This window comes from Argiope bruennichi, chromosome 6 (genome assembly GCF_947563725.1).
Source record: "Argiope bruennichi chromosome 6, qqArgBrue1.1, whole genome shotgun sequence".
Classification (NCBI taxonomy): Eukaryota; Metazoa; Arthropoda; class Arachnida; order Araneae; family Araneidae; genus Argiope; species Argiope bruennichi.
In genome coordinates, this window is record NC_079156.1 from 9,832,736 (window position 1) to 9,850,094 (window position 17,359).

General features: G+C 27.5%; 2 protein-coding genes across 6 annotated transcripts in view; one reads left to right on the forward strand and one right to left on the reverse strand.

The window, feature by feature from the left end:
• Positions 1 to 5,335, forward strand: part of LOC129971464 (insulin receptor substrate 1-like) — a 36,602-nt gene extending 31,267 nt beyond the window's left edge. For all 4 annotated transcript variants that reach the window (XM_056085252.1, XM_056085251.1, XM_056085250.1 and 1 more), the window contains exon 14: positions 1,156 to 5,335. In XM_056085252.1, the coding sequence (XP_055941227.1) occupies positions 1,156 to 2,592 (1,437 nt within the window). In that variant the 3' untranslated portion in view covers positions 2,593 to 5,335. The remainder of the gene's footprint in view (positions 1 to 1,155) is intronic.
• Positions 5,336 to 7,330: 1,995 nt separating this feature from the next.
• The window catches only part of LOC129971422 (phosphatidylinositol 4-kinase beta-like), a 66,227-nt gene continuing 56,198 nt past the window's right edge, over positions 7,331 to 17,359 (reverse strand). For both annotated transcript variants that reach the window (XM_056085176.1, XM_056085177.1), the window contains exons 11-14: positions 16,716 to 16,898; positions 14,177 to 14,442; positions 12,356 to 12,488; positions 7,331 to 8,964 (exon numbers count right to left, since the gene is read on the reverse strand). In XM_056085176.1, coding sequence (XP_055941151.1) covers positions 8,659 to 8,964; positions 12,356 to 12,488; positions 14,177 to 14,442; positions 16,716 to 16,898 — 888 coding nt within the window. In that variant the 3' untranslated portion in view covers positions 7,331 to 8,658. The remainder of the gene's footprint in view (positions 8,965 to 12,355; positions 12,489 to 14,176; positions 14,443 to 16,715; positions 16,899 to 17,359) is intronic.

Here is a 17,359-nt window from a genome sequence, read left to right on the forward strand (position 1 = left end):
AAAAATCAAATTAGTCTCTTTTTTGAAATGCTAAAGAAATGCTACTAGAAATTTCCAAAATGCAATTTACAAACTCATAAGAGTAAATTATTGTAATATTACTAATGTTCTTAAAAGCAAAATGTAAGGGGAAGGGGTTAGAATTCTGTAATGAAGCATGTATAAAATACATGCGAATCTTAAAACCTATTTCTTCGATAGTAGAGTACCAAGCATTCAGAGTTAAACCAATAAATTATTTAATCATTTTCACAAACACAGAACTTGTAAAGTAAACATGCTTTTCTTATGTGTCTTTTAAAAACAAATATCCCAATGAGCTTGATGCAGCTCAAGGTATAATATACCTGTATTGAAGCTTAATTTTATGAAGCTCAGTTCAATAAAACAAATACAAAAATTGTATTGAAATTATCTTTCCATTTGAATGGTTGGTTATCAGAATAGTCAACTTTCATCATGAAAAATTGATTCATTGGTATGATTATTTGTTCTGATGTGGAATGAATTCTATTATAAAAGATTGAATAAAATGTAAAATTGAATATAAATCTTTTGGGTGTCATGAATATATAATTCAATACATTTGAACTCTTTAACTAACCTAAACATTAGCAATAGAATCTTTGCTTTAATAATTGGCTAAAGAAGATAACTGTAGGATTACTTAAAAAAGACTTAAGAGTATAAGTATAAGAGATCATCGCCACTATTATAAAGCATTAAATTCTGTTTCAAATATTGTAAAACATTTTGTCAACATATTTATTTTAGCACAAATTTTTGTTTGAAGAAAAAAAAATTTAATGATTCATTAATAAACCAAGTAACATTAAAATCTAATCATATGAACGAAGAGAAAACTGTCAAAATAGACATTGTATTCCAGATACAAAGCACTTTTTTCGTCAAACATTATTGTCTTTGTTGTGATTGTAATCCATAATTATATTAGTTTGAAGATCTTTTCCACTTAACAGGTTACCTTCAAAATATTTATGTAATATTAATTTTTTTGTTGTTGTTGTTTTGAAGTAGAAACCAAATTATAAAATATATAATCAGTTTGAATGCAAATTTCTTATTTATTAAAAATATATATAAATGAGCTGTCGAAAACTTTAATATTTATGGGTCATTTTTTTTTTATTTCAGCCAAAAAAGACGCATTTGCCTGTACAGGTCGATGGCTCACGAATTCGAGCTTATTCTGTTGGTAGTCAAGCTTCAGGCCAAAAGAAAAGTAATCCATTGGAGCGAGAACTGGGCAATCTCATGAGGATTGATCCTAGAACTGGAACTAAATCTTCAAGTGCGCCTCTTTTAAATAATAGGCCTCCAAGAATACGATCTTCCACTAGTCGAGGAGATGTGGGGGAAGATTTAATGGAGATTGATTACAATAGAATAAAATATACAACGGGTGGAATCGATCTTTTGGACTCAAATTTTACTATTGAACCTGTTGGCCGTAGTCGCTCTGGCAGTTACTCATCTTCTCCAAATAATGCTATGAAATTGTTACACGATCGTGACAAAGCTAAGTCTCATTCCACAGGACACAGCTGTAACCCTAACAGTAATGATTCAGAAACTCCAAGTGATTATTTGTCAATGTCTCCTATATCGGACAACTCAAAATGTTTATCAAGGTCATCAGCTTCAGTCAGCTCTCCAATTACAGTTTTGAATCACAATGCTACAAAAATGTGTGAGCCTTTGCATCCCCCTGGTGATTATGTGAGCTTGGATCCGACTTGCACATACCAAACTATTAGTAATAATAAAAGTAGTGGCATGTTAAAACCTGCTTCTGGATCTGTACTTCGACACCAAAGATCCCGAAGTCCCAGCTCACTTGCAAGTACACCACCTACTGTCATTTCACACATAGAAGTGAAAAATATCAAAAGTCTGGATCAAAACAAAGGAGTTGTTGATAGTAATTCTCTCACTACTAAACAGTCAAATTCAGAGCAAAATGCATCTTCAGATTACATGTGCATGAATTACAACCAAAAGTCAACTAATAGTCAGATGTCCCCAGAGGGTGGAATTTTAGATAATTCCTGCACTGACCCTGAAACTAAAGATAGTGCTGAGTTGCTACAAAATCTCAGCAATAATAAGAAAAGCCATTCTTTACCACCTCTGCAACAAGTGAAAGAATCATCTCTACCATCGTCTCCCACTTCAAAATCACCACCTATTCAGTCACAAAACACTTCCTCAGATAGTGTGGTGCCCAAGACACCACCCCCTTCTCCTTATTATGGTGCCATGCCCAATGATCTTTCAGGTGCTCCCTTGGTAGAGAATGTTGTGAGACGTCTCTCGCAGCCCAGTAACAAGGGAAGCACTCTGTCCGATCCAAATTCACGTCCAAACTCTGTCTGTGGCGAGATCCGTCTGAACTATGCATCCTTGGAATTGCCACCAGCTTCCGAAGAAGACATCAAAGGCACAGGCACTAAATTACGAAAGTCAGTTGATGGTGAAACCAAAGAAGCTCCTCTTACATATGCACAAATAGATTTTTCTCCAGTGAAACAGAAATCTTTTCAAGACTCTGAAAATTTGAGTCATTTGTAGTGTATATATACTATATATATATATATATTTACGTATATATATTTCTAAATTCATTGATCCAGTGCCTGATCATGTGTGCAGTTAAGTTTCTTATAAAGCAGAATAAATTATGTCTCTTACATAATTCAGTATTACTTCCAGTTGACGCATTAATTCATAGGAAGAAAGAAAAATATCATTAGATTAGTTATTTATATTCGCCTAATAGCTTTCTGTATCAGTTCTTCTAATTTAGTGTTTAATTGAATGCTTTGATTTTTAGTGCATAGAAATATATCTGTATTAAAATAGTCACTTTGCAGTTTTATTTTGTTTTTGTGTCATAGTAAAGTATCCACTATCCATACAAATTGAAATTTGACAATTTTTGCATACTTTCTTCCTTTCAAATGCAGTTATAAACCAGTATATTCAATTTTATTAATTCTTAAAATATGATCTTATTATCAGATGCAAATGAGTTTGATAATAAAGAATTTTGAATTTAAAAAAAAATTCTTCTGAGTTGTTACAGATATATTTTTTATTGAAAAAACTTAAATGGTTAAGGTTTATAAAATAAGAACTTCCAGAATTAGTACAATCTAGTGTCTTTTTAAAAAAAAAAAAAAAAAACATTTCTTTGACTTAAACTACATAACCAAAACTTTTTAATTTTCATTCTGAAACTCTAGTATTACACTAATTGCATTTTCATCGTATAAATATTTTTAACAATAAATATGATTTTCAATTGAATGTTTTTGAAAGAATTCATGTGATATTAAGTGATTTCTTGTAATATTTTCAATTATTGTATGCACTCTGTACAATTCTAGTGAGACCAAGAAGTTATTCTCTTGAAATTTAAAAAGTGATTAAAACTTTTTGTAATTGAGGGTTCCTTCCAGTGTATCATTTATTTTCAGATCTCTTTCAAATGAAAAAAGCATAACTAGAAGAACTAACCTATTTACTGTTCCATTTTTCATGGGAATTTGTTTACTATATCAATTAATAGTCATACTTTTTTGGTTGCCTGTAGTGTGTGGATTTTTGATACTCTACTGCATTCAGTTCTCAAATTATTTGTTTGATTCACCATGGTTTGGAAATATGTCCTTCTATATATCATTAGGTGTACTTGTATATATAATTGGTCTTGGCTTTTTTATTGTGCCTTAATATGTTTTTAAATATAACATTTAAAAATTTATTTTTGCTTGATACAATTTATAAAATATTTTTTGCAAATTTGTAAAATAGGAAAATAAAAATAGAGATTTAACTAATATATAGAGAGCATAAATAACAAATGGAATTCAGTTCATATTACAAATAATGTTAAAAAGATTTATCTCGATTGAGTGATTTATTTGGTATGAAAAATATATAATAAGCAGTAAATTGTTAAGATTTTCTCAAAGTGCTTATATGTCAAATATAATGTATTCCTTGCAGACTGTCTTTCAGCAATGAGAATGAGAAATTCTATATAGTAGATTGAATGAAAAAGTATTTCTACATCAAATTAATTCAATTAGTTCTGTCTGAATTTGTAGAAATATTGTTACAAAAATAGGAAAACCAAAACTGAACAAAATTAGACTGTTTTACACCTTTACTGTATGATTTCCTTCAAGCAATCTTGTTTTGTTAATAGATGTGTAAGCAAGATGCTGAAGAAGAGTTTGCATTGTTGCTGAAAATTACAAATGGGGATGGGGGGAGGGCAAGATCATTAAAATTTAAATGATGCAGTTTTAATAATACAAGCTTGAATAAGATTGTGAAGTGAAAAATTTTAATTTCAGATTATCTAAAAAGTGGATATTTGGCAATAGTAGGATGAAGCTTTATACTTTTCTTCTCTCATGCTAATGTAGAATAAATTATTTATATACTCTAAAAACTGCATGCATCTATTATATGAGAAATATGGATTCTGGAGTTTATTTAATCATTTTATTATAATGCATGTAGTGCTTCAAAAAAGAGAACAGGAATTCTTCTCTTTTAATTTAAAAATGAGCAAAAATTGCTTACCAACAACTAGAATTGTATTGAATCATCAGTGGCTAAGATTTTGAGAAAAAAAACACCTGTCTAAAGTGGCTATTGATTTTCAATCTCAGACCTTGTCTCTTTGACCTATTAAACAGCAGTTCTCTATTTTTCATGGTCAGTTCGAAGATAAATAATTAGTATTTCTAGATATACTTTCTTTAAAAAATCATATGGAAGATATTTTTAAGATTTTGTAATCCCGATGTTTAAAATGTTTACTCATTTAAAAACTAATTTTTTTAACCTGAAAGCTGCAATATCAAGCTAATTGGTAGTCGGGGGCTAATTAAATAATTTCCGCAGGTGTTCCATTTTGTGTAAAAGTGTAAGTGTTTCTCTTCAAAAGGATATGTCTTTTTTAACACATTGTAATTTAATATTTATATGTGTATATGCATGTGTTTATTTTCTCACAAGTATGAAAGTATTTACACTATGCATAGTTGAATATGAAAGATACCAATTCCCTGCCCCCATACATACATGATATAAATATCTTAAATTTTATTTTAGAGATATATATATGAAATAATCTTGTATACAACCTTTCTGGAGTGAATGACTTTATTTCTGGCTTAGCACCATAATCTGGCACTGCATGCAATTTTCATACTCATTAATCAAATTGATGATAATTTGTATAATTTTGTTTTTTCATTGTTCTGTTTAGAGAAAACTATTAAATGTTTTTCTTTTTTTTGTGTTTATTTGAAAATTTATTATTCTCTGTTGCCTCGCAGTTTTCAATGGAAGTTCAAAACAATTCTTGTGCCTGCACACTGAGAGAAACTGTTCTGATATTGTCAAAAAAACCATGTTTGTTGTTGGAGATGGTTGTTTCAATAGGAAAGTGTAGGAAATAATTTTACAAAATGTTAAAATAATATGCTTGTTAAAATAGATGCTAGAGCTATGCTGTAGTTGCTGTTCAGAAAATTTTAAAAGTGTGCTACAATTTTAATTTTTATATGTGTGAACATTAAACAAAATAATACAGTTAAAATGTACAGAATTTGTGATTTTTTTTTTAATTTTATGAAAAATCATTTTGTTATACTTTTTGCCATAAAAGTATTGGATTTTGTAAACTATGAAAATTTATATTTTTAATGGATTTCACTTGCAACTATTATTACTACTTGCACAAATGTGTTGTAGATTATTCTCAAACACTGCCAATGATTTCATTTTATGTAAAAAAAATTACTTGAATTAATAGGAAGTTTTCTTTGCCAAAAATAAAGCTTATTATGCTTAACTGTCCTAAAGTATGTATATATATTTTCTAAATGTGAAAGTGCCTATGGAGTACGTTAGGAAATGAAACATCTTTCATTTCTTTTAAGTTGAAAGAACAAATATTTCCATCATTTAAAAAGATTTTTTTTTTTTACTACCTTAAATTTTTAAAAGAATTTATATTGGTATACTTGAAACAATTTAAAAATTTTCTACTTTTTAGTTTGTTAATATAAATATTATAGAATTTAAGTCAGTGTATTCTGAAATTACTAAATATTGTCATAGTATAGAATTAAAATTTTATTAAGTTCTGGGATTAATAAGTGTATAATCATCAAGAATTCTAAACTATACAAAATTCTATCTTTTCTGACATCAGACAAGTCTAACTAAATGAAAGTGAATAAATATGCTGATGTGTATGTAGTAGGTTCACAAAGTGCTTTTTTTTTTTTTTTTTTTTTTTTTTTTTCCCCTCTAGCTAATGTTCTGCCACTTTTCCCAGATAGTAAATTCAGGTACTTATTTTCAATGATACTTCTATATTTAATGAATATATAATGAGCAATAAATAATTTTTTCCTAAAATATATTCTAAAAAGATAATTGGCATAAAAGATTTTTTTATTTAACTTCAAATGTATAAATTACTTTCATACCAAGTTGCATTGTGTGCTGGGTATCAAGTAGTCTTGATGGATTCAGTTACAGAGCTGTTTTGGGAATATTTATTTTTCCATCATAAGTTTCAATTTTTTAAAAAGCAACATATGTAGATACGCTTACATAAATAAAAATGTGTTTATAACTTTATTTGCAAAAAGTGTTTCCAAGTGGAATGGGTATTTTTGAAAAATGTTTGACCAAAATAGTCAAGGCTTTTGGTCAAAGAAATATCTTATGGATTTATTAATTACTATGAACTTTTCATTAGTGTTAACTGATAAAAAAAATGCTGTACTCAGAAAAGCATACCTATCTGTGCATGAACAATGGTACCAAATGTTCTTTTGATTATGCAGTTTCTGTGAGCATTGCAGTAAGAGCAACATTCATCTTGCACCAGCAATTGATAATGTCATCATCTTGATAACTTTTAAAAGTAAGTAAATCCAAGATGTAAATTTTTTTATCATCAGTAATTCAAAATTCTCTTAATTCCTTAATATTTTTAAAACATATAAAATCATTTATGGAGTTAACTGTATGCAGACAGTAAAATTATATATAGCACATTCAAAGTGAAAGAATAATTAGTACTTGTATATTTTAACTTAAAATGAAGATTTTATTTTCTGTATATATTAAGCAATAAATTTCGAATGTGCTACTTAACAAAGTTATCAAAAATCTGCCAGTTACTGTACCATGCCCTCTCCCCTTAAAACTCATACACCTATTTTTGTGTCATTAAATAAACACATATAAAATGAGAGAAAGAAATAGAATATATATATATATATAAAGAATTTATTTGATCCTTAAAGTACATGATTAATAACTGCATATGTACAAAAAAAATCATGCTTCCATACAACAATCTACAGAATGGATAATGCTTTTGCATACTACAGAGAATTCACATGCAAAATCTAATAAAAGATCAAAGTTAAAAAAGAAAAGAAAGAATGGAATTCCATACAACTGCAGACTGGAATAGAAAATTTCTTAAAAAATAATCAGACAAGAAGCATAATTTTTATCACTATCTCTGAAAGAAGAAATATATCACTTATATTTTACATGAAAATTTAAGAATATATAATCTTTCATGAATACTATGGAAAAAATCAAACAAGTCATTCAGGAGAACAAAGTCAGTCCATCTATTTTTACATCTACAACTTAACTTTATGCCTAGGAAATCGTATGTATTTTTGATGCAAGATCAAATAACTTGTAAGATTTTTTTAAAAAATATTATTTTGAAAGACTAGTGATACTTTCCAGATAGTACTTTGTGGTTGTTAGTAATATTACCATAGTAAGAAGATGGCAGATGACATTGGTCAAATTATTCATTAAAGTATTAAAATTTTTTTCTATAATACTGTTACTTCCATAGAAGTGAATGAAAAATCATGTGAAGTAAGAGAGCTGGATACGGAATTGTTAAAATATAAAATTATTATACAAGGATAAAAAATAAAATTGTAAATAAATATAAAGGAAAATTAAAAAAAAAAAAGTTCAGTTTTTGAAAATTATACATAAAAAAAATTGTTAATCAAAAGAATTATAAAATTTTTTTAAATAACTAGTTTATCATGATGTAAAATATTTCATTTCCAATGAAAATAGACAAAATCAACTGCACACATTAAAATCACCTTTTAAAATTCAACTTCAATGAGGCATGATTTTAATGTTTACGAAAGTCATTAAAAGAATGCAAAAAAACAAACTGTCAGACGCTTTTCAAAACACATAAATTACAAGAGTTTTTTTGCGCTATGGAACATCAAAGCTGAGGTAAATCACTAGTTTTTAACAACAGACAAGACCTGCAGTTGATGCAACAACAGTTAAGAAGTCACAGACGGAGACTAACATGTATCTGTACAGCAAAAATATTTTCTTCATAACATATTACCATACTTACAGAATTACATACATCCTCTTATAATACACACTACAGTAGTTCAAAACAGGATGAGATAACTTCCTGTAAAAACAGACCGATTCAAAAGCTAGTTCAGCATTATCCAATCCTATGCACAGGATTAAAGGAGAAACAAGATTAAAAAAAAAAAAAGTGCACTTCAGTTGGTGGAATTCTTACAGAATACCATTGGTAATATATTGGAAATTGTCGTATAATTTGGTAGTTATTGAATGCATGCTCGATTCTACCATAGTGTCAACAAGAAGTTGAAGTTGCTCTTCAGTAAGGCTCATGTGGAACCTATCTTTGAGTGCTCGAATAGCACTAGCACCATTTTTGAAACAAGGAAGTTGGCAAGAGGCTTGCATTATTTCCACTAAAGTAACAATCTTCTCATGGTGCTTACGAGCTGCAACAAGACCTTGGAGCATAAGGATTTTAAAATATTCAAACATATCACTCCCTGGTCCACCCATAACCTATAAAATAAAATGCTCTATTAGAAGTTAAATAAAATGATTCAGTTCATAAAAACTATCAATATGCATTAAAATTATTCATTTTACATAACAGAGCTTCCAAATAAAAATGAATAAAATATTCCTCTTTATTAAAACAAAACTATTTAAATTGAATTTAAATTATTGAACTATTAAATTTTTATGGTGGAGGTTTTTACAATACTTTTCAATGAGCCACATCTTATTGTCAGGTGTTTCATTCAATTAATCAGTGATAATGATTTAGTTATATCAAAATTTAAAATATGCAAGTTTATTGTTATTTGGCAAATTCATTATCATTTTTTTATAATTATATTTATAACTTGGAAAAAAGGTATGTCAATTGAAGTTTTTGAATATAATATACTATTATGTTTTAAAGATACTTGATAAACCTAAAGAATTTATCAAATGATTACTTCATTCTGAATTTTTAGAAAAAAAAGTTTCAAAATCAGAAATTTCTCATGCATTCAGAAATCAGTGAAGGGCAAATGATCATCAGTTACATCAAATTGAACTTCAGCATTTGTTTATTGATAAATTAAATCTAATGATGACAGAACTGCGAATGAAAGTTATGATCCACTGCCTATTCTGAAACATTGATTTTAACTTAAATAAAAATGCATTTTAATGTCAGATAAATATGGCATGAAAATAAAAGAATGCAATTTTGGAATATAAAATGCAATAATCCCTGGCTCCAATCAATATTAGATAACATTCAAAAGATTATTTTTTTGAAAACACTATTCAAAGCTTTTTTAAAAATATTGCATTATATTTGCGATTCATAGAGATTTAATTCAGAAAATAATCAAGACCCAAAAAAAATTTGGTAAAATACTAAAAAAGCTGCAAACTAGGAAAAAAAGAGGGGAGAAGTAAGTTTCCAGCATTGAAATATGAAATTTGTTTCTCCCGTTCCAACCACTTATCTATATAGTTTCGCCTTATCCATCAGGTTACAACTCCCCTTGAATTATCTTGACCCCAAATCATTATAATTGTAAAATCTGTAAAAATGGAACTAAATATCATATAAAATCATTGGAGAGGCAACTGCATTTTTCTATGGTACAAAAATCATTTTAATACGATATTTTCAGAAGTTGGTGAAAAGGCGGAAAATTAACCGCCTTTTAGCCCCGAAATTTCGCTTTACTCTCAAATAATTAAAATTTGAACGAAAATTTGAAAAAATTTGCCTCGAATAGCACATTTTCATTATTTATAGCATATATGTACCAAATTTGATAGTCCTAAGTTCAATAGTTTGCCAACAATCACTAATAGAGATAGACTTTAGTCTTTATTAGTATACAAACAGAAAGTTGTACAATTCTAGTTGCTGTGTGAAGTAATAATTTATAACTATTATAAATTGTTATAATATATTAATTAAGATGCCGGCGTCCTGGCATAAAGGGTAGCGCGTCTTCCCCGTGATCTGGGCATACCGAATTTGAATCCCAGTTCGGACATGATTGTTCTTCTGTGTTCTATATGTGCGGTGTTTGAATGTGTCCCCCTGTAAAAAGAGGTTGTGCAAAAGAATGTGATGCATGAAGTAGCTTACTCTTGGGCGTAGTTGGCGCTACAGAAAAAACGAGACACTCACTCGACTTAAATCGCTGACAGATAAGTCAGCAGGCTTCAGAAACAATAAAAATCAAAATAATCCTTGCACATAAGTTATGTGTTCATGATAAAAAATGTATTGCTATTTTGTTTATTTGGTTGGAAAAAGAATATGAAAAAGGTACATTAAATTATGACTATTACTGTATAATTAGGATAGTTTGATTATTCATCACCATTCGATTTTTTTTTCTCTGGTCTTTAAAATTTCCAGTAAATTAAAATTATAATATCTGCAAGAAAAAATTATTTTATTTAAAATCAAGACTATAAATTGTAATTTATTAAAAAATTTTGAATTGTTTTTCATTAGTTAAAATACAGTCATTCTTTTTCACAGCGATCATGAATAACAAGTTTATATGACTCTTACAAACTAGATTGAAATTTAGTGTATCCAATAAAAGGGCAATTCTTAATTTCTAAATTTTTTTTTATAATTTAAGTAAGTTTATTATAATTATTAATATAAAATTTTATTAAAATATTATTTGAATAGTTTTCAAAATACACAGTTTATTTGTTCATTAGAAACTATTAAAACTGCTGGTTATGAATGATATGCTAATTTTAGTTTAAAATTCGTCCTTTACTTTTACTGCATTTTTGAATTATTTCTTTATGCAAATTTTGGAATATATAAGTTTTTCTGGCAGCTTTGAATTAATCAAATTCGACTCATTTCATTATTTTGCATTTGCTTACAAAATAAATCTAATATAGTTCTGCAAATATATATTACCTTAGATGTTCATGATAGAATAAATCAGAGTGAAACTTTTTTAAGAACATTTATATGAGAAATAAGCTTACCCCTCCCCCCCCCCATTTGAATGCTGCATACATAATTAACAATGATTAAGTGAAACTCAATTTAAGTTGAATGTCAAAAATAATTTTTTAAACATCAAAACTTTGTTATTTTTACTAATTTTGATAGTCCAGAATTATGACATTTAGCTCTTTTCTAAGAAAACCATTTAAATAATAAAATTTTTTATCTCAATCTGGAAATTTTTATAAATCTCTTCATTAATATATATTGTTTATTTCTCTTTTTTATATACTTTTAATGGAATTCTCAGTGGAGTAATTAGTGAAATATCTTTCTTAAGAATGGAAATTTTATTCATTTCTTGATGTGGTAAAGGTTTGAAATTGTACATTTGTATCTTTTATAAGTGCAATCTTCATTTTCCAGTATTTACTTAACTCATTTATAAATTTATCATTTTTTTTTTAATTCTACATGAATGTTTTTATTCGATAGTAAATTTGAGAAAAATATTCATTTTAGTCATTACTTAAAAAAATTTTTAATGTAAAAACCTTTAACTATATTTTTAGTTTAATAATAAACATGTTTTTTTTAATTAAACTAATTTTATATTCTGGGTGAAAGTTAGCTGGTTTAACAGTTTTAAAAACAGTTTCCAGACAAAAAAAAAAAAGAAAAGAAACAGCAGGCCATCTTTATCACTTTCTTTCAAACCTCTTATTTCTAACCAATACACAATAATAGCACACTATCTAAAAGAATTTAACATAAGTATTTAACAACAATATTACACAATAAATATCCATAAAAATTTTTGAAAATCACATTTTAGATAAATACTGGTCAAGAGATTAATATTAATAAAATAGTGCTAAAATTCACTTTCCTTCACCATTAAAAAGAAATAAACATTTTGTTAAATTGTCATAAGTGATCCATACATACATCAACAAACTCTTGTGTCAACTTGAAGGGAGAATTTTCGAAACCCAAATTCTTAGGCGAGGAGGATAAAATAAATCCAAAATCTATATGAATGATATGGCCTTCACCATCCAACAGAATATTTCCATTATGTCTGAAAATATACAATGCACAATTATGTTATAATACTGAAATTATCTTAAAATACATTTTCAAATACAAACTAGATCAGTTACTAATAAAATAAAAATATGGACACCTTTTAATTATTTAAATTTAAATACAAAATTATATATGAATTCACATAATATTCATCCTATTTTTAAAAAATGGTTCAAGAAATTCTTGTTTATACCTCAATTAAAACAAAATTAATAAAGCTTGATTTTTTTTCAATCTTTACTATTTATAATTCAGGCTGAATTGCAGCAAATAAAATTTATCTTTCTTTGCCAGGCAGACAGCATATAGTTTGTAGACAAACGAAATCTGCTGGACATTCAAATATCCTCCATTCCTTCCTAAAAACACTTTTTTCCAGCAATAAAATTAATATTTTTTGCATCCTTCAATTTTTTTAAATAAATTTTAAAAAATGGAAATCGTCAATTCTAGTTCTATTCTTAGTCAGAAAAAATTACTGAATCCTTTGTGGCTGAAGAAGGCAAATCAGCACAGAATTTTTTTTTTTTTTTTTTTTTTTTTTTTTTTTTTAAGCTATTGTTGTCACTTGCATTTGAAGTTTCTAGATGGTTAAATGATTTGGATAAAAATTTATGAAGAATAAATATTTTTTATTAATTGAAATGAAAAAATTTTGAAATGAAGTATTTCTAAATTATTTTCAAGATTTAAATATTTTTTAATTTACAAATAATAATTTGAAATGGAGGGTTAATAACAAATGAAAGAAACATTGATCACAATATTAATGGTTATCAACTTCATTCAGATTATTTTAATATTAGCATGGCAGAAGGTTTCCTAACAGATAACTCATATCTTTAAATCCTGGCAATAATACCGTTCAGGGGTTTTTAAAAAATAAGAAGAAAAAAAAAGATTTTTATCTTAATTTTTTATAAATTTTTAGATTTTGGATTATATTTTTAAAATCTATATAATGATGAATAATTTTAAATTATTTTACCAAATATATCTACAAAAATTTGAATTTAAATTAATTTACAATTTAAAAAACATCAATGGAAAAATTTGAATATAAAAATATAAAAACTTTAAGAAAAATTCCATTGCCAAGAAAGAAAAACAATAAATGGGCAAGATAAATTTTTCATGATAAATTACATTTGAACGAATCCAGTATAAGTATTATTTATTGACACAATAATATGAAAAGTCTTAAATAACGATTAATGAAAAAATCCATTCAATTGCCAGTGCTCATTTCATATTAATTAAAAATGAGACTCTAATGAAGATTTTATACTTCTGGGGGAGGGGGTAGAGGAATATAATTCATAACATTCAAGGAAACCAATTCTTTGATTGTACAGTTTTTATGTTCTTAGAAATAAAGTTTTAATGAAAATAAACCAATCTTTTATATATAACCAAACAAATTTACAAGAATATTTAACACATATAGTTTTTAAAAAATATATAAAATATATAAAAATTATTTACTTTTCAGATGAACATGAAAAATCAAATTTTCAATTTTCCAAGTAGCTAAATTTCAGCTTTTATGAGAGTTAAATCTCTATGCTTCATGAAATCATTCCCAAGATTTCTTATTAATACAAAACTTATAGCAAATTTGAAGTTACTGGCTGTAAAAAATAGTCACACAAAATCAGTCATTTAGAAATTTAACCTCACCTATCTTTGACTTGAACAAGGTACGAAACGAGACAATAGGCTGCACAACTCTGAACAAAATTTCTCTGTGCAGTTAAGAATGCCTCAGATGTAGTACCACCAAATTCTTGAAGGAAATACTGTAAGAGAGACATTTTGCTATGTTTCTTGATCTGGTGTAATGAGACTGTGTTCAAAATGGGTTCGATCATGCCACTGTCTTCTGAAGTTACAAGGATGCGATAAGGCCGCACCCAAAGGGGAACTCGCTCGTGTTCCCAAATTTTCTAAAAAGAATATGTGCAATTATTTTCTCCCACAAATATATATATATGAAACATATGTCATAAATCAAGCATCACAATTTGTCAACAAATAAAAATAATATATTCTGACATTGCAAAAGATAAAGGTTTAAATTCTTTTAATATTTTGTGTTACTGCTTTAATTATAAGATTTGACTTTTGTACTTTAGATACAGAAAATTGTATTATATCTTTAGTGTCTTAATTCATCATACAGACTTAATTTTTAGGAGAGCAAAATAACTTTAATAAATTTCTTTAGTATGACATATTTTTAATAACTTTCATTATTTAGAGAAAGAGGGCAGGGATTTTTTAATGGTAAGAATAGAAATTAACATTGCATATAAAATGTAATTTGTTAAGCTTATCAGGGAAAGAATCCATTTTGTCTGCAGTAATATAATGCATAATTATATTGAAAATATTTTTCTTATTACAAATAATGCAATTTTTTTAAACAATTTCTATATCAATTCTTTTTTATTTACTGTGAGGTACATATTTTCGACTGCTTGGAAGTATCATAACCAATATTTTTTGTCATCAATTCTCTATAAAAATGTAAATTCCTGCAAGAACTGTTGATTGTGCTTCTTTATTGAAACAACAAATCGAAAGAATTGTGAATCTCATAATCAATATTAAGGTCCAATGAGAGACAAAAGATCATATATACTAAAAAATGCAGTCATAAAATTGGGCAAATCTAGCATGGTTTTAAACTGACACTTTTTTTTTTTTTTGTACAAAGAATAAATAATCACATAGACAAGAAATAAGCCTTTTTAAAGCTCTTATATAAAAACCATTACAGATAGCAGATTTTAATGAATTTTCATAGTGCTATGAACTTTATATTAGCCTCAAATAATCTGCTGCAATAATTATCTTGCACTTTAAAAAATATTACAGTTACTGAGGTTGCAGGGGAAAAAAAAAAAAAAAAAGTTTATCCAGGGTTGTCACTCAAATCTAGAAAAAGAATTCCCTGTTTTCCCCTGTCTTTTCTCTGAACATACATACTATAAAGGAAGAAATGCCTGAGCAACAATCATGTGCTAATAATAATGGAATAACAATACCGCATAGTTTTAATGAATAGAAAAACCAAGATTTTTCCATAAATATGGATTTAAACAAAATGCAGTTTGTAAAACAGTAAAATTTTTGAACATGTGTTCAAATATCTTTTTATAGAATTCTTCCGAAATATAAAATACTTTGCTAAAATGCCCTCCCCTCCCCCAGTTTCAGTGGTTTTGCTAGTTATTAAGCAACTTGTTATTATTCCAGTTGTGCTATTTTTTTTTCAGCCTTTTATATTTATGTCCATCAAGCTTTTTCGAAAGTAAACTATCTAATATTTTTGCTACTTTGATTATATTTCTTTTGACACTATTTTTCACTATTGCTCAACAATAATGCTGAAAAAAATCTGTCACACAATATGTTTTTGAAAAAATATCCATAGCAAACTATGTCCGACATTTTTGTACCAATTTTAAAACATTTTTTGGTTATCAGTATACATATTTGAAAATATTTCCGATATATAGTTGAATACATTAAAGGATGAATAAGGTGCAACAATAAATCTGTTTTCAATTATTGTTCTTGAACTAAAATAATTCAAAATCGGCTAATTCTCAAATTTGATGTTTCAGATTTAGCATGGCATTTTCTCTTGTATTCCCTATAGTTCGATATCAACGATGACTATTTTTAACTGGCACAAAATTTTGCACCTTTTTCCTCTTTTGGTATGACTAGTAAATGCCCCCCTTTCCCATATTATTTCAGCTTATAAACTTCTTAGAAAGCGAAATTACACAACAAACGTATTTTGTGGAATTTCTCTTACCAATTCAGCTAAGACAGGGTTCATAATTTTATTCATCAAATCTGTATTAAATGCAGATTTTATATAGCCATTTTTTTTTAAAAGTTCTCTTATCTAGTCTGATTAAACTCACAATTTCTCAAATAATAAACAAACTATTCAATAAACTCACATGTGAATGACTAAACATATGCTACAGAAATAAAAGCTGTTCCATAAATAGCGGCATTTTGGACCTTTGAGGGTTTCGGAGAAAACTTTAAAGGTATTTTTTGGATTTTAGTAAAATTGCTTCTCTAGCAGTAAATCATTGAGGTTTTGTAAAAGAAAAAAATTAATGCATTTTCTGAAATATAATGAATGACACTGTGGCTTTTGAGAGACATTATAGTTGCACACTTTCTTCCTAACCTGCAATGTTGCAAGTAGCTGATATGCCATCAGCTCTTGCCTCAAATCATCCCCACATTTGATGATGGCAGAGAGCAGATTCCAGTTTGGCAAGTGACCATATGGGGAGGATTCCTTGATACGCCTCACTTTCTCTTCCCAAGGCTCTTTCAAGGCAGCAGCAGATGGATCTTCAGGATCTCTCTATATAAAACAATATATAATTTTTTTAAAAATTAATAATGCTGCATTATTTTTCTAACTTTCATATTGCAAAAAGTAACATTACTAAACTATAATCAACTAGTAATCGAGCAACAAAATAAAATAGATGAATAGATGCCATCATATCAATTATAATGCATAGTTTAATAGAAAAATGTTCGTTTTTATGAGTGACGCCAAAAAGATAATAAGATACATAAGCAAAGGAAGAGCAGGATAGCATTATCTGCAATGTGCTTCTAAAAAGGTTTGAATTTTTAAATAAGCAGTTTTCAACAATGAAGACAGAAAGGATAAATCTTCATTTATTAAATGATTCAATATTTTCTTAAATAAAGAACTGTGACATAAAAAAAGTGGATAAACAGTGAACAATGCTATGCACATGTTGTTAGAATTGCTTCCAGATTTTTTTTTCACTGTTTGCAAGCAAAAGCAGC